The 24,498-nt window shown below is 51.5% G+C and overlaps 1 protein-coding gene across 2 annotated transcripts; it reads right to left on the bottom strand.

Annotated features, from left to right (window-relative positions):
• Positions 1-1,646: 1,646 nt before the first annotated feature.
• CNNM3 (cyclin and CBS domain divalent metal cation transport mediator 3) lies at positions 1,647-22,267 on the bottom strand. 2 transcript variants are annotated; one of them, XR_012080869.2, is made up of 9 exons: positions 20,697-22,267; positions 15,215-15,358; positions 13,332-13,484; positions 11,394-11,563; positions 9,020-9,116; positions 7,819-7,949; positions 5,834-5,969; positions 4,215-4,318; positions 1,647-3,300 (listed from the first exon to the last, which is right to left on the bottom strand). XR_012080869.2 is itself a non-coding variant. In XM_072979087.2 (8 exons), exons 1-8 carry the CDS (start codon positions 22,180-22,182, stop codon positions 3,242-3,244), a joined length of 2,376 nt encoding a protein of 791 aa, XP_072835188.2. In that variant the 5' UTR covers positions 22,183-22,266; the 3' UTR covers positions 1,647-3,241. The 2 variants fall into 2 exon arrangements, 1 of the variants encoding a protein (XP_072835188.2); XM_072979087.2 differs by lacking the exon at positions 4,215-4,318 and having other exon boundaries at positions 20,697-22,266.
• Between the last annotated feature and the right edge of the window lie 2,231 nt (positions 22,268-24,498).

The following is a 24,498-nucleotide window of genomic DNA, read 5'->3' as shown; positions in this document are numbered from 1 at the left end:
AGAAAAGGGGGGATTGCATAGAACACCACATTTTGTGTAAAATACGGCACAAAATACCTAGTTATCTGCACAACAAAACGTGCACGCTTGTACAAAAAAAGATGCCAAAATGCAGGAAAGGTATGAAAACCATGGGGGAAGAGGGCTTGACATGTTTCATTCTCAATTCTGGAAATTAGTAAACATTTACATCCCTAGGTTGGATGCACATTTTGATGAGACGCGGTCCACATCTGTCGGAAAAGAAAAAAAAAAAAGGAAAGCAAGGGAGCAGGCAACTGTCTGGCCTCCTGTATGAAAAGTTCCCTGCAAATAAAAAGCTAGCCTGTTGGGAGAAGCCTCTTTCCCCAACTTTCTACTTGAGGGGAGCGGGGAAGAACTATGGAACAAAGGACATGACGTCTTTTTCCCCATCCATAGCCCGAAGGGGTTCCCCCAGTTCAGAACCATCAGCCCACCTTCTGCCAGTCCCAGATTATCCCAGTCTCATTATGACACAGGGATTAAAAACCCATTTTCCTCCATCCAAGGTATTTGCTGATGGCTTTCCCAGCAAGTCGGCTGATCCGGGTGAACCGACCGAGGAGGGAAGGCACCAGGTGCCAAGTGGACAGCAACTGGTCAGCACCGAAACTGGACAGGACGGGCCCATTTCTTGAGAGGCTTTTCCTTCAAGAGAGTGGCGGGCGGAGAAGGCCTGATCCAAAAGGCAGACGCAGGACAGAAAGCATAGGAGAGAGAGAGAAACAGGGGAGCAGGGTGCTGGTTTAACTCAGGCAGGGTTGCAACCTCAAAGATGGTCTTGCAGGGAACACAATCTCCGATTCTCACCTAAGCCACGCTGGGCAATGGCGCCCGTCAGTCTCACATTGGGCTGCCAGCTACGTACATGCCTGCACCACCTGCAAGTCAGGCCTTATAGTGGGGGGGGGGTGTTTTCAGAAACTGAGCGGCCCTGTGCACCCCAAGAGGCCGTTTTTCTGGCCCCCCAGAAGGCAAAGATCACTCCTCAGCCAAACGGGGGGAACCTGTGCTTCCAAGCCACCCAATCCTTGGCTAAAACAAGACCTGGCCCCCTCCGATTGTCTTTGCAAAAATCTGCGGGGTTTTCCCCTAACACTGGCAAGGGTCCCCACCCCCACCTGAAGAGGGCATGTTGTTGTTCTTCCTCCGTGGGGTAGCGTCATCGCCTGGGCTGCCGGAGGACTTTAGACCTAGAGCATCCCCGACCCAGTCTCAGCACAAAACGATGGCAAGGGTTAATGAGTTAAAACCCACCCATCCAAGGAGTTGCCCCATTACAGAAAGGGAGGGGATCCAAGCAGGCGAGAGGGCCCGCAACACAAGCGAGGGCTGTGCTGACGTGGAATGCGTGGGTGTTGCTGGGGAAAAAAGGGCTAGCAAAAGCGGTCCGTGGCCCAAGCGGCAGGGAGGAAAGAGAGGACCATTCTAACCCCCTTCCCCGAGGCACCTCGCTGTCCTGTCCACGCTGCATTGGAGAGAAGAGAAGGCAAAAGTTCGCCTTGGGTCCGTGGACCCCCCATCCCTTGCAAACCAGTATCTTACAAGCGGAGGCACACGCTTTGGCTAATCCATTTGCAGGTGCGGTCCTTGCAGGAAGGTGACAACAGAAGAGAGCGAGAGAGGCAGGTTGCAAATAATTTACCTGAACGGATACATTGCTTTCAGACAATTTCTGCCATTGGTTGGAAAACAGGAGGGGGAAAAAAGGAAGAGAGAGAGAGAGAGAGAGAGAAGGAAGTTGATTCCCTTTCTCCCTTTGCTCCTGGGTCTTTTATTTTCTTTAAAAAATAAAAAAAAATTGGAAACAAAATACTGTTAGTAGCAACTAGGAAGAAAAAAAAAGTCAAGTCTCTCTGCCAACGCTGGAGTGGAGGACGACCTTTTTGGAAAGGGCTGAGAGGAATCTCTCCTACGAACCACTCAGGCCTCGTTCTGAGGATGGAAAGTGGCCGATAGCACACGCCACGTGAGAGCGGGCCACTGCTGGTCTTCTACACACGAGGGCCAGAAGCCACCGAGGGCAAGGCAGTCCGTCTGGGACTCTCCCGGGGGGCCTTCGCAGGCCAATGGCCGAAAAGACTGCAGGTCCTTTCTGTCGTTGGCGAGAGAGGACGAGAGGCGCACCTGGAACATGGAGGTGGTGCTCGGGAGAGGCTGGGACGAAGGGCGCACGTTCCTTCCTCGGAGCCCCAAAGAGGTTGACAGGAGAAGTCAGGAGAGTGGTTTAAACACCAGGGTTTGGGTGGAGGCCACTGCAGGGGAGAGACGACCACCCGCCCGTGAGCCTTGCTTTGTCGCCTGGCGTGCAAACAGTGCTTTTCAAGCCAGCCCCGGATCGAAGGGTCAAAAGAAAATAACCTAAGCAGGAACAGGGGTAGGGGAGACAGGCCGTCCTCAGGGGGGACGGAGGGCGAGAGGAAAGGCGGACCAGGGTTCCTTTCCGGAAAGACGGCATTTTCTGGATGAGCAGCAAAGCCACCAATAGGCTGGATCTCCAGGCGAAGAAGGACCTTGCTTGGCTCCAGGGAGCAGAGATTTTTGGCACCGTTTCGGGAGAAAAAAAATCTCGGACGGGAGGGCGCCAGGTAGGGCCTGCGGACATGGCACGCTGAGACGGATCTGACCACCCGCCCAGGATGGTTTCCTTGAGGGAGTGGCCTGCCAAGGGCCCCAGAAAGCAGGAGGGACAGATCCTGCACCCCAGAGCTGCGTGGGTGGTGGATCCAGCTTTCTTCCCACGGCCCCTGGGCTGCCCAACCGGCCTCTTGGGACTCTGAGTGCCCACCAGACGTGGCCACTGCCCAGGTGAAGTCAGTGTGTGTCGGGGGGGGGAGGTAAGGAAGGGGCGACGCAAGGCAGGGGGTGAGTTGCCGTGTGGGCAAAGAGATCAACACTGTCAAAGCAAGAGAGGCCATTGTTGTGCACGTTTGCCATTCTCCGTTCGCACCAGCTACTATCAACGCAACCGAGTCCGCTTTCGTGGGGCAGCTCTTCTTGGCTGCTCAATCACCCGCCTCGGTCAAATGCTGTTGAAAGAGTGTCCCGGCTGGTGCCGCCGGGTCGAAGCCCCAGGAGCCGAGGGGCCAAGCCATCTGGTGGATTGAGACATGGGGGTCTCTCTGGCGTGCCAAACGAATGGTCCATCGCAAAGGTAGATGGGAGGCAGGAGGGGAGAGGTGCCCCCGAAGCCTCCAGCCCCACCTGTCTCCTCCAGCAGTCAGACCCCCGAACTCCGACGCTCCTCTTCTAGTAGGTTGAGTTTGCTTCCGCTTTTCCCTGGAGCAGCAGCAAGAGAGAGAAGGCAACGGTTAAGCTCTGCCCCCTGGGTTCGCTTGGTTCTCAGGCTGCAAAAATCTGAGCCAGGAGCAGGGGCGGTTCATTCCCAACCACTGAGGGGGGTGGGTCTTTGGTAAAGTGAATGACTCCTAATTGTCCATCTGAGAGGACAGGACACCCACCACGGGAATACCAGCAGAAACAAGAGCACGACTTGGCTACTCAGTTCGGAAGGAACAAGGAAGCCTGCATGTCATGGATAATGTCACCATCCCACACTCACCAGGAAGTCCCAATGCTTTCACCCTGTTAACCCTGGCTCCCCTATACTGCTAATGGGGATTTCTGGGATGCTGGATGTTCTGATGGACAAAGCATTTTGCCATTTTCTGTCTCACTGCCCCCCTTGCTGTCAACACGGGAAATAAATGTCTTATCACGGTTGCAACTCCCACGGCTATTACCTTTTCTAGCAGAAGCCCTGTTTTTTACATCCCATCTTCAGCGAACTGAAAGCAGGAGACACCAGCTCTCCCGGGCACTCATAAAAAACCCTTTGAGGGAGGGAGCAGAGGCTGAGGGAGCAGAGACCTGCCTGCTTAGTGAATTTCCTGACTGGGACTGGAACTCGGCTCTCCCATGCCCCAGCCCTAATGCTCTGAGCAAACCAGAGTTGGGGGAAATGTTTGGGCCTCCGGGAGTTTTAAGACTTCTATCATCTCTCACCTGCAAGTGGAAAAGGAGCCTCAGAGAGCTTGTTCTCCTGACAGGCTAGCTTTCCACTTGCAGTGAATAAACAAAAAAACAAGACTGCTCTGCTCCCTATGGGGTTCTGTGCGAGGAATAAGCCTCTCCCGGGGGGTCGCCAGAGGGCTATGAAGGGTGGGGAGAAAAACAGGGCCGGGTATATTTACCTTGCACTTAAAAAAAACAAAGAGGCACTCCAGACTATGGCAGAGAGGCCTGTGTTAAATGCAGTTCTCAATGGTGGCAAAGAAAGAGAGGTTGAGTGGAAAGGCTGGAGGGAGAAAAAAAGAAAGAAAGAGAAAAGAGGAAGGAGAAAAGGCATTTTAGCTCCAGGCAAGAAAGAGAGCGCAGCGACAGAGGACACGCGAACAAGCAAAAGATATTCTGCTCTGGCAGGGGAGGGAAGCCTCCCCCCCCCCGAAAGGGAAGCCCATGTATTCCGGGGGGGGGGGGGGAAGGAATCAAAAAAGCTCTTTCTTGCCTCTCACCCATCATTCCCCGCTCCCTGTCCTCTCCCTTTGCTCCGACATCCCCACGGTCTTCATCCATCCTTCCCCCCCACCCCCTCCCGCCCTGCTCTGACCACTGTCTTCTCTTGGGCTCCTCGGGGCCACTTTCCGAATTCTGTGGCCGAGCTGGGCATTGATTCCATATCTGGTGTTGTGTTTTGTTTCGAAGGGCCCGAGGCGATGCGGAAGAGGTGGCCAACCAACCAGAGAGGGGCTCGGCTGGAGCGCCAAGAGGAAAACCTTTCCTCTCTCCCCCCGCCCCCCAATTCCCTTGCGTCTTCGAGGGACGACATGCCAGGAACAGTTGGGGCCGAAACTCTCCGTGGATGGGGCCACAGGCAAAAGCTAGGGAGGGCCCCTCTTTTCTGTCCCCTACCCTCTCTTGTACAGCCATCCCAGGGGGGAGCCCCTGCCTCTCTCACTGGCACCCCTTCTCTCCTCTTCCTGCAAAATCCGCTCCCTTCTTCATCTCTGGCAAAGCTTCCCCCCCCCCCCAGGCCTTCTGGCTCCCCTCTCCCTGGCCATCTACACTTCTTTCGCTGCCCGACAGCCCCCTTCTTCCCCTTTCCATCTCACATCTGCTTCTCCCCCTCTCTCCACGAACTGCTCTCCCTTCGACATTTGTCCCCCCAACCCGATATCCCCCCATCTTCCCTTCCTGTGACGCTTCCTTTCCCTCCTGCTGGAAAAGGCGGAAGGCAGCAGGAGAAGAGGAACGGCCAAAGACAAGATGGGCTGACTCTTTAAAGGAAGCCACAGGCTTGGGTCTACAAGAGCTGAGTAGGACTGGTGAGGAGAGAAGACATTTTGGAGGTGGCTCCTTCATAAGGTTGCCTTAAATCAGAGACAACTTGACAGCAGATAGCCACCACCTCTCCTAGAACGGGTTATGAGCTGGCCAGCTCTGGTAAATGCACTCTGGAAATATACATATAAATATGTATTTCTGCAGGTTTTTTAATTTAGTATTTCCAGGCAACGGATAAGTGAATCAGTGGATACTGATCCTGCAGATAAGGGGGGGGTTCCTACTATATACTGAAGATGACAGGCTTCCCAATTTAAGGGGCTTATGGCAAGAAGGAGGCTGAGATCTGCTCATGAACTCAGGAGGGATAAGCAGAGCTCCAGAACACTCCGATCACACCTGAGCGGGCAGCCCGGGTGCCGGACAGGTGGAGAAAAGGTGAATTGTGCTCTGGGTGTTGCAAGAGAAATTGACACAGTGCCATCTAGTGGAAGCGTGCGCGCACACACACACACCCCACACACGTTACCTGCCGCAGCATTTTTGTCATTGAGAAGCTTGGTCTGGCTGCTGGGCACCACCTTCAGTTCAATGTTTTCCGGGGACTGGGGGGAATTCTGTATCCGCGAGGCCATGAGGGCGTTGAGGTACTGCAGCCGAGTCACCTGAAGGGGAGGGAGGGAGGAGACGGATTCACCATTTTGAGCAAGACCGTTTTGAACCTCAGCCAAGAGGAGGTTGGGAATAAAGCAGAGACGCAGGTTCACAGGCAGGAAGGAAGGCGCCCCAGTTAGGAGCAAAGGAATCTTAATGAGCCGCTGCTTCAAATTTGGCCCATAGTGTTTGGAAAGGTTTCCCCCTTTCCTTCCAGTGCCGGTTTTCTGGGAGAGGATGACTTTCAAAAGCTTGAGATGATGCTGGGCGACACAGACAGGTGCATGATTTATGCAGTTAAAGAAATCTTAAGACTGTTAATTGCATCAATTGCAATGGAGGGCCTATGTTGTTAAATGATTTGATCAGCACAGGTTGACGTACTATTAATGCCCCCACTCTGAATTAAATAGCACCTTTTCTTTTCATGTTTGCATCACAGGAAAATACTGCATGAAAGAAAGCATGCCCTCTTGTATGGGAATGGAAGGGGGAAACTTCTAATCCAGAGGTCATTTTTATATTAAACATAATTCTTTTTTTTTTGAATGGAATAATGTGACACCTGATTGAGGAATGGAGCTATGAATGGTTTAAGACAACCAATTAATCAATGAGAGCAGAGATGGGGTTCTTCCAGAGATGGCTGTGCCATCCACTTAACTCGCCAGACAGAGCAGGGGCTAACCTGCTGCTGTCCTGCAGTATCTCCCAACTGGTTCACCAAAGAATGCTTTCGTTCTGGAATCATTATTGTTTCCATACTGTGTGTTATTCGGGCTCACATGCTTTGGTGATCCGGTGATCACAGACTCCTTTGGAACCCAACCCTTGTAGTACTGCTTCAAGAAGGATGCTGACAAAATTGGAACCGGTTCGGAGGAGGGTGACAAGGAGGATGATCAGGAGGCTGGAAATCAAGCCCTAAGGTGGAAAGATGGAACGAATTCGGCCTGTTCAGCCTTGATAGAAGAAGGCAAGAGGGGTGATAGGATAATGCTTGAAAGACTGTCCTACAGAGGGGGGGGGGGGCAAGATCTGTTCTCCATCATTCCAGAGGGCAGGAAATGTCATAATACGCTCAAGTGACATGAAGCCAGATTTCGGTTGAATATCAGGAGAAAAACTTCCTAAAAGTTAGAGCAGTACAACAATGGAACCAGTTTACCTTGGGAGGTGGTGAGCGCTCCAACACTGGAGGCATTCAAGAGAAATTCAGACAGTCACCTGCCAGATCTGCTTTGATTTGTATTCCTGCATGGAGCAGGGGTTTGGACCTGACAGCCTTAGAGGGCCCTTCCAACTTAATGACTCTACAAGAAGTTCCCTTTTTGATTTAGAACTGGTGGCCATGATAATTGGAGGACTGTAAGACTCACAGCCCCCCTTCCCTAAAGGACCATGGTCCTCGTTCCGGTCATGCATACTGATGGCCTTTCAAAGCGGGGCTCCTTCTCTGCTTTTGCATTTCCAGGAAGACCTCAACGTAAGGAGATAATGTTGAGCTGCTACTAGGTTGGATTCAGCTTGGTTATTTCCAGCCTACGTTGACTGAGCCAGGCCCCAGTTTGCTTTGGTTGCAATCTTTAATCCAGAGCAGCATGTACCCTTCCGCCTCTGGCTCTTTAGGCACCTCCCGCTTTTTTTCGTTGAATTTGCGACAGTGGCCACAGCAGAAAACTCACACAACCCTTTCAAATCAAAGCATGTGGACCACCAAGGCGATACACCGCTTGACTTCAAAACAAGGTGTGTGTTCTCCCCACCTGCCTTAAAAAAAAAAGGAAATGGGAGAGGGGGGTATGTTGTCTGGGCGATGATCCCAAAGCAGGTGTGCTCCAGATCATCCCCTGCGCTCACCTTGATGAACTGAATATCGGTCAGGGCCCGGACGGTGTAGTCGGGACAGTACGCGGTGTAGTTGGGGGTCTCTGTGCATTCCAGCTGCTCGCGGCGGTTCATTCGGAGAGTGGAGACGGGGGACTGGTGGACTGTGGAAAAGGAAAACACCGGTTGGAAGCTGGAAAGTTTCAGGACAGGTGCATGATTTACGCAGTTAAAGAAATCTTAAGACTGTTAATTGCATCAATTGCCAAGGCCCCCCCCCCGCAAAGTCTGCCCTTCTTGGAAAATCAGTGGGAATCGTTTCCAATGGATGGATATATGAACATGTTAATTCTGCATTAACAGAAGAACAAGCCAAGGGATGCATTTGAAGAGCAATGCAGTAGGACTGCAGTGTCTGTGCGGGATCGGTCCCCAGTCCCTTGCAGGTGCCAGGAATAGTGGATAAACGAAGCACTTACTTCCAGGTTCTCTGGCATCCGTGCATGGTTGAGAGAGGGAGGCCTGGCCCACTTGCACCAAAGGACTAGGTTTCCTGCCCTGCTGCTCATAAAGGAGCCTTCCCTGGAACCAGCAACTGCCGCTGCCCCCCCCCCATCCCCACAAATGGAGTTTCTCCATTTCACCAAAAGCCGCTTCCCTCGGAGATGTGATGCCACTGGTGTATCTCTGTTAAGCTACCTGTATAGAGCATAGTCTCTGGTTCCATCTAGGGGTCAGTCCTGGTAATACATCTTGAGAATGTGCATTTCTGGGCATTTTTATCTTTTTTTTTCCCAGGCAGCAATAAGTGAAACCGTGGGTACTGATCTCATAGGCACGTCAGTCCTACCGCATTCAAAAGGTCATGTTTTTGGCATTATTTTCAAAATATTATTCTTTTTAAAAAAGATTGGATTCACTCTTCCTCTTTAAAACGTAGATAACCATTTTTATTACCTTAAATACCTTAAATCTAGCACAGTCATTTCCAAACTCTGTGTCCAGAAGCCTGCCAGACACAGGGCTTAGGCAAACCACTTTGGTCTCTGTTGTGCAGGGTGGAATCAACAGCGTGGAATTCCTGTGGTTGGTTCTTCTGAGTGCCCCGTGTGCTCAATTCAAAACATGCCCTCAAGAAATAAATCAGTTGCCCTCGAGGGCTTAGGAGCATCCCACCCCATCCTGAAAGGCGGGCTACCCCTGAGGGAAAGCGTTGGGGCCATTTGCCACTCACCTGATGAGGGAGCTGTCAACGCGGAGACACCGTAGTAGGTGAAGGCCCCGTTCTCAAACTTCAGCCCCTCCTTTCCGATCTCGACTTCGACCCTGCCCTGGGGGGGGGGGGAGAAGGCATGTGAACAGCCATGTGAGAATGCCCTAAATGGCAACATTGATGACATCAGGAGGGAGGACAGGGCAAGCCAAAGTGTGACCATGTTGATGTTTAGGTCACAAATCCCAAACAATGATATAATATATAACTGTGGCTTATGGTGACCCTTTTCAGAGTGTTCCAGGTAGAGAGGGCTCAGAAGTGCTTTACCCTTTCCTTCCTCTAGGGGGAGACCTGGGAAATGTGCAGCTGGCCCAAGGCTACCCAGGCTGGCTCTTCTCCCAGCAGGAACAGCAGTGGGGGAATCAAACTCCCAAACTCTGGCTTCGCCGCCAGAGACCTAAACCACAGAGCTATCCAGCCAGGCAATAGACTCCGAATTTTTCTAGCCTGGGTAGGACAGGCAGGAATGGCCTCTTCTTCAAGACGTTTTTCGGCACCTCTTGAGTGGCTCCTTCTGGTCCTTTTGCTCTGCGTACTGCTGTTTTATGTAACATGTCTTGAGTTTTCTTTTCTACGAACCAATTAAAAGATTTATAACCTGCACTTTCTGTACTGTCAACAGAACGCCCAGGCAAACAAGCATTTCCTCAATGCAATATTGGATTTTATGACCACTTTTAAGACCTTATTGTCGGTCACCCTTCTGTCCTCCTGGCGGACAGCTAACATATAAAGGTATTAAAACAAAAATAAACAGCCATTTAGGCTTTTGCTGGGATATAACTGCATTTCTTTAAAAAAAACACACAAATGTTAGCCCTCTCTGGCACCTCAGGCTAAGGGGAAAGTTGTTTTTTCCCCATGGGAATCATCCTCTTGCAATACCCCCACAGGAGCTGCTGCACATCGTAAACCCCTACTGAAAGGTTTTCCCTGAAGAGGGTCTCTCACGACTGGGAAAAAACGGCCCTCCGGCTTCCCCTCTTACAGGCCGGGCCAGCGGTGGTGGCGGCCACGGGACGTGGAGGGCCAGGTCTTCCCTTGGCTGGTGGCACTGCAGGAGGGGGGACGCTTTCCAGAGGACAGGAGAGTACAATGGGTCATACCACTTCAATAGAAGGTTGTCTTTTTGTCCCGAAGAAAAGGAACCCCCCCACACACAAACCAACGCCTTCTTCCAAAGAGTTCCCCAGGGCACACGAGGGAACAGACCCAGCCCAATGGCATGCCTCACAGAGCAGATGCCTGATCGCGGCACGGGTTCACTCCAAAGAGGAAACTTTCTGCCCTGTTCCCCCGTCGCCAGAGTGGCCCGGCCCCTTCTAGAACCTCAGCCAGCTTCCGCCTCATTCCTTCTGCTGCTCCTGAACACTGGCCCTGTGGTTTACAGAGCAAGGAGGCCTCTGCAGAACTGTACTGGGGGTGGGGTGGGGGGCAGCAGGGCTTTGATCCCAGGTATTGACGGTGAAGGGTTGCAAAACTCGGCTGCCGGAAGACTGCAAATCTGCCCGTCCCCCATGATATAAAATGAATAAAACTCATTCCATCGATGTACTGCTCTAACAGTTAAGAAATTGTTCCTCATATTCAGCCTACATCTGGCTTCCTGTAGCCTGAGCCCAATTATGACATGCCCTGTATTCTGGGAGGATCAGGAACCGATCCTGCCCCTTCTCTGCAGGACTATCTTTCATGGCTTTGAAAAGGGCTCTCCTGTTATCTCCCCGCAGTTTTCTTTTTTTAAGGCTAAACAGGTCCAGTTCTTACAGTTTTTCCTTTTTCTAGGGCTTGATTTCCAGTCCCCTGATCATCCTCGTTGCCCTCCTCTGAACTTGCTCCAGTTCGTTGGCATCTTTCTTAAAGTACGGTGTCCAGAACTGGACACAGGACTGAAGATGAGGCCTAAATCAGAGCTGAATAGAGAGGAACTAGTACCTCTCGGGATTTGGAGACTAGACTTCGTTAATGCATCGTAAAATAGCCTCTTTTTTTTTGCAGCCACATCACCCTGTTGGCTCCTCTTCAGCCCAGCTCCGAGACAGTCCTGATAGAGGGCAAGCCAGAGCATCAATCCACTGCATGCCTCCAAGCTCAAACGCAGAGCAATGAAACTCTGTGGGTGACGCTGAGCCAGTCGTATGTTTTCTCAGTCTGACCCACACCACAGGGTTGTTGTGAAACAAAGGAGGGAGAACGAGAACCGTCTACAGCCTCTTTTGCTCGCTGGAGGTAAAGCCGGACGTAAACGATAGGGCCTTCTCTCTTCCTGGCTGAGCCAGCCCAGAGTCTGGCCAAATAAGGAGAGCAAAGGAACGTTGGCTTAAAGCCGTACCTGCAAGATCAGAATGAAGTAATTGACCGGCTGGTTGCGCTGGTACAGGTAGTGCTCGGGAGAGAGACGGTTGCTGTCGTCGAACTTCACCTCCTGGTTGACGCTGGGGTGTTTCAGCAAGTGCAACAAGACCTTCTCAGAGATCCGAGCCGGACTGAAGAGGTCCACCTCTGGGTGTGGAGGAAACAGAGAAGGTTGCACCAGTGGGAATCAAACGTTGTATCGACCACGATTTGTTTAAACAACCAAGAAGCATTAAAAAAAATGGCAGAAAGGACGGAAACAGAAAGGGCTCCCCTACCCTTACACAAACCCGGAGGACTCATTCATAGCCAAGACAGCCATGTTGACAAAGGTGGAGGGGCTGGTAGAATCCAAAACCCACTTTTATTTGGGACCGATCAAAATGTCCTAAGCCTTTGAGTCCTCCAGCACATCTTCCTTAAGCGAAAGCAGAAGATGATGTGGGTGAAGGAAACCAAAATTAGGCCAGATGCCATGCCTGTGGGGGTCTGTACTTTGTAAACCAAGCCTCGAGACGAACATGGCACGAATTAGTCAATGCTAGGTGTGACAGGAATCAGATTAAATTCTCTAGCAAAGAAGCAATGGCCAATTCACATTTCTGAAAAGAAAAGCCCAATCTAGACTCTGGATCTGTCTCACGTTTTGGGAAAAATGCAGGCTTTAGTATTAGCAGAGAGCTGAAGTAAAGAGGAAGATTAAGCAAAGCCAGAGATTCATGTTTGGGGTTGCGCTAAATTTAAACAATCTTCTGAAGCTAAATTGACTGGTAGAACCTGAGGTTTGAAAAGCACAAGGACTCCTGTTAGCTTAAAAAAATCATGACAGAGCAAAACTCAATCAACTGAGACAGAGCAAAACTCAATCAACTCAATCATGACAGAGCAAAACTCAATCAACACTGTTCTTACAGTGTACTTTAATGGGTTAGAAAAATAGAGAGATGCTCAATTCTCAGCTGACTAAATATATATCAAAGCACATATTTCATCATGTACTTCCGAGAGAAAAGATGCATTTAATACAATTTACAATATTCACAGAAATACTTATTTGGGGAAGGTCCTGTTTTTTAAATCATGGATGAATGGGGGAGCAGAATGGAATTGCGCAGGGAAACACATGGAAGTGATGGATTCATCCAGCTTGAGCTGTTGAGCAGCTGTTAGCCCAGCATATGTAAAACAAGGGTCTTTTCTGCTTGTGAAATGTAATAAGGAGCTATAATAACCACCCAAAATCTCTCAACCAGAGAACAAATGATTGGTTTATCTAGGAAGCTGCCAACCCCCCCCCCCAACCCCACCTCTGCTACAGATAAACCAGACTGCTTGAGATTAAACAAAGGCTGGCCAATCATGCACGCTCAAAGCATGCGAGGCGCATGGAACAAGCACGAGGATGCTTTCAGGAGGGCACCTCTTCCGATACAAAGCTGGCCTGGCTGAGCTGTTAAAACTTTAATTTCCATGACTTGTTCACTTTCCACTTGCTGCCTGTTTCGATTGCTGAGCGTTTTCGATTTCACTGTTTATTTCCATATGCTGATCAGGCTGCCAGCTGCCTTTAGCAGTGTTGCAACATAGCTGAGGCTCACACAGGGGTAGGAATTTTGGATCAGGAGGGCCAGTGAGGTCATCTATACCCCCCCATCGCAGATTCCCTTGTCATCCCTGAGTTTAGCTATAATCCTCAGGGTTGCTTCAGAGAGAATGGTAGATTTTCTTAGCAGCAATATGCAAAGTATGATACAACGTATTTCGAGGTGGTATGGTACCGACCGGCAGTTGAGACCCAGTGACTTTACAAAAGGCCTGCTCCTCATGAAAACTGCTGGAACCAGTTTGTTGATATGGATCAGCAAAGCTGTCTCGATCATTACATTTGGAAAGCAGATCCCTTCTCTCGTCTTACCTCTGGATAAGAAGCGCTGTGTAGCCAGGAGTAGCTGCGGGGAGATTTTCACCTTACTTTCATTGTCGGACACTTTGAACAAGGAAAAATCTTCTTTTTTGCGATCCATCAGTGTCCCAAGTGGAGGTGGTTTTTTTTTCAATTTATTTTCCCCTGGAGAGTTGGCACGGGGAGGGGGTGGTACGCAAAAGGAAAAAGAAAAGTTAAACCTGTTCTATCCGATATTGTTTTATTAAGGTGGTGGTGGGTTTTCTGCAAACAGGCAGGAAAACCACAGAAGAGAGATAAGGGGAACAGAATTCTGAAATGACAGGTGTGCTCCAGCGTGCTTCCCTAGTAAAAGCAAAGTAAATCAACAAAAACATTCACAAACAACACGTTTAAAAAGTACTGCACATTGTGCGGAAAAGAACCGGTCCTCTTTGCTATTTTTTGCATTTAAAGGACATACTTAATGTACGAGGGGAGCATTAAAGATGCAATTCTCCTCCCACCAAATGGTACAATCCATTTCTAGGCTCAACTTCCGGCAGTGAGTTAAGAGTCTCGCCTTGCAGATTTGTGCAGACCGGGCCCCAGGCGGCTGCCTACTGTGGGCAAGAAGGCAAGAGTGAAATTCTAGCTGCTGTTTCAAACCCCTAAATCGAGATTCATTAACTGCAGAATTGTAATTGCATAAACTCTTCCCATGAACAACCAAATCAATCTCTCCACTAGGAATGAATACCAAAGGAAAAAACTGAAAAGCAGCAGGCCCTCTTGAGTCGACCTATGTGAGTGTGGACATCCTGGATGTGAAGTTCTTTAGAGTTAATTGAACACACTGAGGTCTACTGCAAAGCATTTGTGTGCCCTTTTAGAAAACAGCAGCAGGAGCTCAAACTCTGGAGAACCATACCAAGAATGACGTAGAAAGGTTATTAGGAGATTGGGTAAAAAATGTCTAGTTGGGGTTGACGATGAATTGGCTGCTTATAAAAAATAAATCAGTCCAGTGTGTATGGAAAATGGAAGTCAACCGCTAGCCCTCCAGATGCACATGGATTGCAACACCCATTATCCCCAGTCCACACAGCTAATGGTGAGTGATGCTGAGAGGTGCACTGGAAAAACACCCCAAAGAACCAGGTGTGCACCAATCTTGGTTTAGAAGAAAAGAGGTTCTGAAGGCCTGAGTAGGTGGGATCTACTGACTGACCTGTGAGTGACTCTGCAGCAGATCCCCAATAGTTCCTTGTTTCCAGTGGAGTAACAAGAGCAACAAGAATCACTTGCCTCCCGATTCTGCTTCAGGAATGGCGAATTTTGCTTCCCTGACCCTTTATTTATTTATTTATTTTGGGGGAGGGCAGCTTCCAAAATACCCCTGGGGTCCTGCTGGCTGGCTTGTTTTGGGAGTTGTCCAAAAATAGTTCTCCCTTCAGGCCTTCCTTAAAGTTGGGAAATGTTCCTTTTTGGGGGGGGAACCACCTGTCCCAGAACGCTCTGCCGTTCCCTGAGGCACCCCGGCTCCCTCCTTCGTATTAGGGTCCTCTCTCCTTCCACTAGGCACCCGAGCCACGGTTTAAGAGGTGGTTTTGCTCAGCAGAACGGCAGAACTCTACTCGGGATCCTGACCTGCACGTTGCTTTTTCCCAGAATGCCCTTGCCAGCTGTGCTATGGGGACCGAGGGATTCTGGGAGCTGTGATCTGAATGAGGTCCCGTTTACAAGCGGTGGTTCTAGAGAAGTATAATCTGGAAGCCCAAGAACCGTCTTGCCTGTTTTAGAGTACCTTGACTTAAAAACAAAACAATGAGTGAGTAAGAGAGAGAGAGATAGGAGAAGAATAAACAAAAGACACCCCCCCTCCCAACGGCCATACCTGCACAGAAACCACTTACTGTAGTCGTCTGACTCATCCATGATCTCCGATTTTATTATCTCCTCGATGACATCCTCCAGCGTGACCAAGCCCATCGCTTCATAGAAAGGGTCCCCTTCGCCTTCATTGTTCACCTTCTGCACGATGGCCATGTGTGATTTACCTGCGAGGAAGAGAGGCAATGAGCCCGGCTCCGTAGAGAGAACAAGGCAGGCCAATGGCCCGTGGAATTGGCTGCCAGTTCCCGAGAGCGAAGCCAGACCTTCCGGAGATCACGCATTCATCGGTTTGCCATGAAGTTGGCAGCACCCGATGGAGCGTGCAACAACGTCAACGATTGGGAGGGCTCATTTTTAAACAAGGCTTTAACCTCTTTTGTGCACCATTTCAAAACATTGTTTCAGATGCAGGATGGTGGAAGGGAAGGCGGTTAAATGAATAAATCGCAAAACACAGACCTGCTTCCATCTGGTTATTGTTGTTTTGGACTGTTGAGTCAACCTCGATTTAAGGTGACCCTATGAATTAGCCATCTCCAGAAATGCCCTGTCCTCAACAGCTCCTGCTCAGCTCTTGCAAACTCAAGCCTGTGGCTTCCTTTTGGGACTCGATCCATCTCACCTTGGGTCTCCCTGTTTCCTTGCTCCCTTCCTCCTTTCCCAGCGTGATGGCCTTTTCCAGAGAATCCTTCCTTCTCAGAAGTTGCCCAAAGGAGGAACCTCTAATTCCAACCTATTTCCACAACAGCAGCTTGCTATATTATTATTCAGTCTAGAGAAAAGGGAGGAAATGGGTGGCCTCCTAGATTTTTGAGCAGCGATCTACTCTATGCAGCCTAGGCAAGAGGTATGCCCGAATGCAGTCCAGGAACCGCTACAGATCCAGAACTCTCTCCCCCTGGACTAAGGTTGCCCTCTGGGTCTCTGCCGACAGGATTTACACCATCAAAGCAAGCAGGCTTCAGTGGAGGAACACAACGCCACACACTCCCCTGCCTCCCTCCCATTGCACCCTGCGGTCTCCTGCAGGACGATATGCACAAACTCTGTGAACAGCTCAAGCCGCCCTCCTGTGTTCCTCAAAACTCTCAGGCCACACCTCAGGCTTGCTGGAATTTGCCCCATGCACTGATCCTGGCCGGGTGCCACTCCGGCGAAGCAGAGCCCTTTCAAATCTTAGCAAGGCCGTGGATTTTTGTCCTTTTGCACAGCCTGGGCTCCTTGCAGGCCCGCGACGCCGCCTGCCAGCCGCACGACACGGCCCACCCCCTCCGAGGCTCCTTCGAGGGTGGCACCAGGGGAGAGGAGGGAGGGAAACCACAACGCCGTGAGAGCGACCCGTGGCTCCATGGAATAAGCCCAAGAAAGCACCGTTGCGGCAGTGAGAAGGAACCGGCTTGCCCCAGGAAGCTCAGTGCCTGAGTCAGAAATTTAGAAGCCGTCTCCTCTCTCTCATTAATACAGGACACGATCCATTCGCTGGGAAATTCTCCTGCAGGCAACTCGGGCTGCAAAGGACAGCATGCACCCTGGCGAATTTTGCACTGGATGATGTCTGCCAGTTAGGATCTGGCCTTTGGACCCCAAAGACCAGGTGGGCACCGACAGCCCAAGACACATATGGTCACCCCTGGGTCCTGTTCATACTTGTGGATGTGCGATGCCTCTCTTTGAAGCTGTTAATTAAAACCGCACGTCTTTGGATCACGATGTTTCCATCATGTGCGGCCACATCAAGCCCAAAACACCATCGCGGTGACTGTGAGCTCACCCACCTACACCCGATCAAAACAAACAAAAATAAGCGCTGTGATTTGGACGTGCATTAGGAGCAGGGCCACATTTTCAGCTCAACCCTCAGCAAATACACTCCCCCCCCCCACGGTTGACTGCAAACGTGTCGTTCTAACCCATGAGGAGCAAGGATAATCCAACTCTGGAGAATTTGGAACTCGGGTGAGGGCAGGAATGAAAGGCTAACATTCTTAGGAGGCTTAATTCCTCAGAGTTAAAATGACCTGGAAAGGGGGGGGGGCTTGGATGAAAACGGCCAAGGGTGGCCAACTGGATCTGTGAATTCGACTGTTCCGCCTTCTCTGCCAAGTAGCCAGATCTGTGCAACTACAGCATGTGGAGGTCAACCGGTACAAAACTACCTAAAAATAATAATAGCGGCATTATAATTTAGCTATTTCAGTGCTCTTTAACTGCAAGCAATATGGGCCTTCTTTGCAACATTTTGCAGCTGAAGCCACCATTTTTGACCCAAGCTTAGGATTTCTCAGGCTTTTGTCAGTATAAAACAGAGTCTGGAGAATTATTTTTCTCAAGCATTGGGAACAGCCTGATGAGAGAGGGACAACGGTGGGCTTTCAGCGGAGGGGGGGGGGAAAGTGCGATCAAATTCCTCTGGGAGCTGTGGCTGGTAATAGGCTTTAATTGCCCAGTTCCAATCAACAACCGTGCAGCTCTTTCCAGGACCAGCACCAATTGTGAGCCTACCGTTAAAGGCAGCTCCATGTGCCGCGCACTGGGAAGTCGCCAGGGGAAGGCTTCGTACAGTCAAACCCATCTTCACCCAGGTAACTCTGCAGAGGACGGTGCTCTGAGCGAGAGGGTCACCCAAACCTCTCTGCAATCATGCTTGTTCTTGGAGCACAACTCTGAGCAAGACGCTGGATCTGATCCACAGGTAGGAATCGTGTGGGGCCACTGCACACAATTTTGTCTTAGCCCCCAAATCACTTTTCCTGAGACTGTAAGTGCAGACCACGGGAGTTGGGAATGGGCGAAGGGCAGCCCCCAGACTCTGCAGCCGCCCAAAAAGCTTTAATAATATAGTAATAATAGTCTTAGCTGAAAGGGACCCTCTGGATCATCCAGTCCAGCCCCTGTCAAAGAGGCCCAGTGGGGGAATCAAACTCCCCACCTCTGGCTCCACAGCCAGATGCTTTAAACCCGTGAGCTATCCAGCAGTTCATGGCAAGGCAACCCCATCCAGAACAGGCCGCATCCCATTTCTCCAGGTGGGCGAACTGCCCTCAAGCAGCCCTTCTGTCTTATCTGGACAGAATCTCTGTTTGTCGACCCTTGCAAACAGCCGGCAAGGACCCCTCTACGAAACCTGTAAGAAGACAGACGGGGCTCTTTGAGGAACAGCATATGACTAGCTAAGACATCATAGACTAGCAGCTTTTGGCACAGATTTGCAAGGATGATGCCTGCATGGATTCACAAACAAGCAATGGATCAGGAAAGACGGCAAGGATGCCCGAAAGACAAAGCAGCCCATCACGGCTACGGCTTACAGTGTTCGGCTAAGGAGGGTGTTTAGCATTGGCCCCAACCTGCTACCTTCCAAATACGTTATGTCACAGCTCTCACGGTAATCCTCTGTGGTTATGGTTGCAGGCAATGGTGGCGTGGACCATCGGGAGCAGGGGGAGGCAGCTCTTAGATTCTGCAGATCATTGTATGCCCTCTGCAACTCTGCTCCTTTAAAACAGGATGGCACCAAGGTGTGTGTGTGTGTGTGTGCGCGCGTGCGTGCGCTTCCAAATGGGCCAGCAGCCCTAGCCAGCAGGGCCAAAGATAAGGAGGGCTGGAGGTTGCCGACCAGCAACCTCGGCAAAGCTGCATTTTGGGTGCTCCTGATGCATAGCAAAAAGTGTGCCAGGGCAATGCCCTCCATAAACGGCGCGCGGCTTCAAAAAATTCCTAGAACGCAGCAGCTTGCAGAATACCCACTTCAGATGCGCCAAGGCTCCTTAGACAGAAGAGGAAACGAGGAAGCCACTTACAGATCCACTCACGTTGCTGGCGACAGAGGCCAATAAGGAAGGTTCTCCCCCCCCCCTTATGCAAGGAGAAGAGAAAACAAAATTATCTTTGAAAAGACGATGGGGAAGAGGGAGAAAAGCAAGACAAGGACAATAAGGGGGTGGGTGCGAAACAGGCAGGGCTGGGCAATGGAGCTCCATGCAACGCTGGAGGGCATCGTTTAGGAAAACATGGGGGAAACTGCACGTTAGTTGCCACGCACGGGGACCATCGCACAGCCCTCCTCGGTGCAAAGCAGAAACCTCTCTGTGCGAACAGGGGTCCTGCGCCTGCTACCCTTGAGTGGCCACGCACGGCACCCGTGCCAGCTTACACCCAGCTTGCTCAACACGGTCTTAGTCTGAAAACAGGGCTCCCGGGAGGTGAGCAGGAGACGTGCAGCAGCTGTACTGGAGCGTTCGGCTCTTTGGACCGCACGCAGTGGGACGGATTAAGCCCTTCACCAATTCAGAGAGCAAACACGTGAAGGACTTGCGGGGTTCAAAAGCTGGCAGCGCTTGTCCAGATAATGAGCAGACTCAATAAAAGTTATTATTTTACCCAGCTCTTGTTCTGGACGAGCGACGTGGCTACTCTGATAAGGTGAATAAGGTGAGAACACAGGGTTCTTTCAAGCCCCAAGTTCAGACCTTGTTGTGTGTAAGAGAGATCCACCCCACAGGAGAGATTGTGCGCCCGGATAGCCCAGGACTCTTTACTCGGATTGGTGGCAGCAACGCCTTCCTGGGCCTCAGGCATACCTTTGCATTTTCCATTACATGCTACCTGATCTTTTTCAAACCCAGTGCCAAGGTACTGAAGCTGTGACCTTCCGAATACGAAGCAAGAGCTCTAACCCTGAGCCTGGACAGACTCATATCATGAGCCAGAGAGATGCTGGCCTTCATAGCAGAAAGCCCATGCAAACTCCACAACACAACACCAAGCCATGCAACTTTTGCATCGAGCCTTGTTTGGTTTTTGAACTTTCTGACTTCAGGAAACCCTTCCCACTTTGTCTCGCTCGAGGATCTGCTATGGAGAGAGAGACTGGGGTAGCCTCTTCCAAGGGCCCACCCCAATACAAGGCTACTGCTTTGTGGGAAGGGATGGTATCGCCTGCAATAGCAGCTCTTAACTTCTGGTGCTCCAGAAATTCCCTTCCCAGAATTCCTGACGGCTGACCATGCTCTCCAAGGCTGCTGGGAGATGACATTTCAAGTATCTGGAGAATCAAGAGTTAAGAACCACTACTCTAGAATACTTTCACAACACTCCCCGTGCAATGAGCAAAAAGACCAGCAAAGGCCAAGATATTTTCCAAAGACATTTTTTCCCATCTTTCCTTCTCTCTGCATTGAAGAACCCTGGGTAAGTTCATTAGGAAACACCATGGCTTCCCGGGATGGAGCTTCAAGACCATAACAGGAGCCTGGATGTTGGATCAGACAGCATTCTGTTCTCAAAATGGCCAACCCACTGCCTACGGGGAGCTCCCTAACATGACATGACCCACCATCTTGGGTGCTCCAGCAACTGTTCCAAAACTGAGACACTTTGTGGGTGCCTTTCAAGGGTCTCACTCAAAGGCGTTCCCTAAGCCAGGTACCCCAAATCCTTTAAAAAAAAAAAATTTAGGACTTTAAGCATACTATGCCCATGCTCCAAAGCGGTCTCCTTTACCTCGCTTGAATTCTTCCAGTACAGCATCCAGTTTAGTGTCATTGAAGACAAAGTGGAGTGGGTGGTTGTAGAACTTGATGATGGTGCTGAGCGGAGTGCAGTCATCGGGGTCCACCAAGGCCAGGTCCTTAACATAAAGCATATCCACCAGGTTGGTGCGCTCGTCTTCATAAACAGGAATACGGGTGTATCCGCTCTGCATGATCATGGACATGTTGTTGAAGTCCAGCACAGCGTTCGCGTTAAGCATGAAGCATTCGTCCAGCGGCGTCAGCACATCCTCGACTGTCTTGTTACGAAGTGCCCCTTTGCTGAACTCCTCCCGCACAAACTCATTGTAAGGGTCACTGTTGCGCACCATGTCCAGGATCTTCTCTCGTAAGAGAAAGACACTGGTGTCGTGCTGCAAAGCCAGTTCCAGCACCTTACTGAGAGGCAACGAGACCGGGAAGGTGAGCAGCATGAACAGCTGGGTGAGCCACAGCCCACGCGGGGCCAGCAGAAGACCCCACCGTGAACTGACCACGAAGGGCAGGACTTCGGCTAGGAGGAAGACCAGGCCCGCCATACCCAAAATGGCAGGCGCCAACAGCCCCACGGCTGTGTAGAAAAGCACAGCCAAGGCGGCGTGGGTCAAGGAGCTCAGCAGCAGGAGGGAGCACAAGACGAAGGTCCCGCGGTGCCGAAGGGGCTCCAGGGCTTTGGACGCCTCTCGCTCCGATTCCGAGCCGCAGTCCCGCAGCACGTACAGCTCCGCCGGGTCCAGCCACAAAGTGCTGAGCTGCAACGTCCGAAGCACAGCCAGGAGGGCCAGCAGGAGGGCCACCAAGGTGCCCAAGAGCCAGGGGGCCAGAGGGGGCGGCAAGGCCACGGCAGCCACCCTGCCGCCCCCGCCTTCGTCCTCGGTCACCAGGATCGCGTCCCCGGGAGCCACCGGAGCCCACTGGTGCCACCCGGGGCCGGCCGGGCTGCAGAGGCGGTACCGTCCCCGGGCCCCCTCGGGGGCCACCTTGACCGTCACCAGGGCCGCGTGGTCCCCGACGGGCAGGATGTCGTGGGCCAGCACCTCGGGGGCCCCCGCGGGGGACGGGGTCGAGGCCGGCAGTGCCCCCCTGGGGACCACGCAGGGGGCCTCCACGGGCACGAAGGCCGCCCAGGGCCAGCTGCGGTTGCTGAGGCCGGTGCCGTAGAGGCGCAGGCGGAAGGTGGCCCCCGGGGTGGCCCGGACGAGCCCGCCGGTGGCCGAGGCGCCCTCCTCCAGGCGGAAGCCCAGCACTTTGGGCACAGGGGCCGCCCCCCACCCGGGCCCTTGCAGGGTCCTGGCCTCCGGGGTGTGAGGGGCCCGGGTCTCTGGCAAGGGGGGCACCCCCGCAGGCTCCTGGCTGGCCCCCGCCTGCCCTTGGACAGCTCCGCAGCCCGGCCACCAGGCGGCAGTGGCGGCCGCCCAGCCACAAAGGAGCGCCGGCCAGCGCCAGCCGCCCACCATCGCTGGAGGCCCCGAGGAGGAGAAGGAGCAGCAGCACCAGCAGCACCAGCACCAACACCAGCAGCAGCTTCCCCAGGAGGGGGCGTGGCCTGGCCTGGGGAAAGGGAAGGGCGGTCAGCTGACTTGCCCCGCTGGCGCCGCCGAACCTGCCTGCGGACGGCTGGAGCCAATGCGAGCGGGCGGCTGCCGCGGCTCGGCCAATCGGCGACGGCCGGGGCGCGGCTTAGGTGGCGGCGGCGGTGGGGGGAAACGACGGGTTCGAGGCGGGCGGGGGGGGGAGGAGGCGGGAGCCGGGCGCAAGTTCGGTGGCGCCGTGCTATAAACAAGGAGGAGGCGGGAGGAGGGAGGGAGGGGCCATTTAAAGGGGCCGCGTCCCTTCTTTTGTTCTGCCGCTGGGGGCGGGGCGGGGGGAGGGATCATTAGGGGCGGGGCGGGGGGGAGATCTATCTTTGCAGTGGGAAGGATTCCCGGTGGAACCAGGGCAGGGAATGGGGAAAAAAAAACACACCTTTTTGGGGGGGACTACAACTCCCATGATGTAGTTGGAGCGGTTCCTGGCTGAGGGATTATGGGAGTTGTAGTTTTTTAAAAAAATTTAAAGGAACGTTTCCAAAACTTCGGAATGGGATTTCTGAGTCCCCTGGCCTGTAAAACGTAATGTTTCCAAGCCCTGGATGTTTAGAGCTCTTCCCCCCCCCCGAAATCTCTCTGATGGGCTTCTAGAAACTGTACCTTTTTTTTTTTTTTAAGCAACATTTCCAAACTGGGCAACAGGCGAAGAGGATCTGGGTGCCTGGGCTTCTTGGGGAAGCAAATTCCCTGGATCGCAGAGAGAGAGAGAGAGAGAGAGAGAGAGAGAGAGAGAGAGAGAGAGAGAGAGAGAGAGAGAGAGAGTGTATGTGTGTAAATAAGCACACAAGATCGGGGGGGGGGGTGCTATGGGGGACGCACGGGGTCACTTTCACCCCTTTTCCCCATGGAAAACTGGGGGGTCAAATGCCCTCATTCCATTTTTGGAGACGCTCCCTCTCCTAACCCCAAATTTCGTTTCATTTCTGCCCATTCGTGATAAATTCCAAACTGGCGTTTTGGGTAACCTTTTAATGAGCGTTACTCAAGCTGGAACTTCGTTCCAGTGGCCGGATCCCACAATTACTTTCCTCCCCCCCCCAAGCAATCCCTAAGTAGTCCATTATGAAGGCAAGATCTAGTACAGACAGTTAGGGCCTGCAATGCAAAGTCTGACGAATATCAATCTTTGTGGAAAACCTATCACCATAACCATCATTCAAGCCTAGGCTCCAAATATTGATGTTGAAGATGATGACATTGGAAACTTTTATGCAGGTAGCCTAGAGAAAATGGACCACACATCAAAACAAGATATGCTTATAGTCATTGGTGATTACAGGTAATTGGGAACTTAAATCCTAACAGGAATATGCCAACAAGCATGGAAAATAAAACAATGGTCCACAGAATGGAAACATTCAATACAGAAGACATTGCATGTTGTGCAGAACTCAGAAAAGTTTTAAAAGGCAAAATAACGTCTATTTTTGTGTGTGTGTGTGTGTGTTTTGTTTTGGTTTGGTTTGGTTTTTTTTGCCAATACTGCTGCACTTGAACAAAGATGGCTGGGTTCGCCCCCCCCCCCGGGTGCGCTCTTGAGAAAGAGTGAAAAACCCTGGATGGGGTGAATCTTTTTCAGTGGGATACCTTGATGCATTGAGACATGCTTTTTGATAACGGAGAAGAGAATTTGGGAGTATTCATTCCTTACTTGCTCCAAAGTATTGGAACCCCGGATCTATTTGCTTCAGCTGTTCATGCACACCAGCCATCAATGTCAGCTTTGGGATGGGGGTTTAACAGCTTGCCAGCTGGGTATCAAGGATCCCTCGCCTGTCTTTAACAGCAAAAGCACCGGCTGAAACCAACAGAACTTCATGCAGCTTGTCCATCAGCAGCATCACATATAAATGGCCGCAGATTCTGTTAACGGCACAAGGGCTGTATAATAGCAAACCTAGAGAAAACTGGTCCATTGCTGATCAGCACAATCAAGTACATTTCTCTAGAATCACAGCTAGGCTAATGATGTAATGAGAAGAGCGGAGAATCACCAACATTTTCCACCACATTTTGATTTGGTATTATTATTTATTTCATTTTTTAAAAGCATATCTCCCGGACGGGAGCTAAGAGATCTTCAGTTTAGTGTTTGTATTTTAAAATCAGAACAGAAAGACAATAAATTACATCATCTTACCCACAAAGGGGTAAATGTTGAGAAACCACTGTGCTTTCCTTAGG

This window comes from Pogona vitticeps, chromosome 8 (genome assembly GCF_051106095.1).
Source record: "Pogona vitticeps strain Pit_001003342236 chromosome 8, PviZW2.1, whole genome shotgun sequence".
Taxonomy (NCBI): domain Eukaryota; kingdom Metazoa; phylum Chordata; class Lepidosauria; order Squamata; family Agamidae; genus Pogona; species Pogona vitticeps.
This window is presented reverse-complemented; position numbering and strand designations above follow the sequence as displayed.

Bases quoted from the DNA above. Each gene is read 5' to 3' on its own strand.
- CNNM3 (XM_072979087.2), bottom strand. From the start codon at position 22,182: ATGGTGGGCGGCTGGCGCTGGCCGGCGCTCCTTTGTGGCTGGGCGGCC. The intron at 13,485-15,214 runs GTAAGTGGTTTC...CCAACTCTCCAG, and splicing joins GGATGAGTCAGACGACTACA to GGGAAAATAAATTGAAAAAA. The intron at 5,970-7,818 runs GTGAGCGCAGGG...CCTCCCCTTCAG, and splicing joins CCGATATTCAGTTCATCAAG to GTGACTCGGCTGCAGTACCT.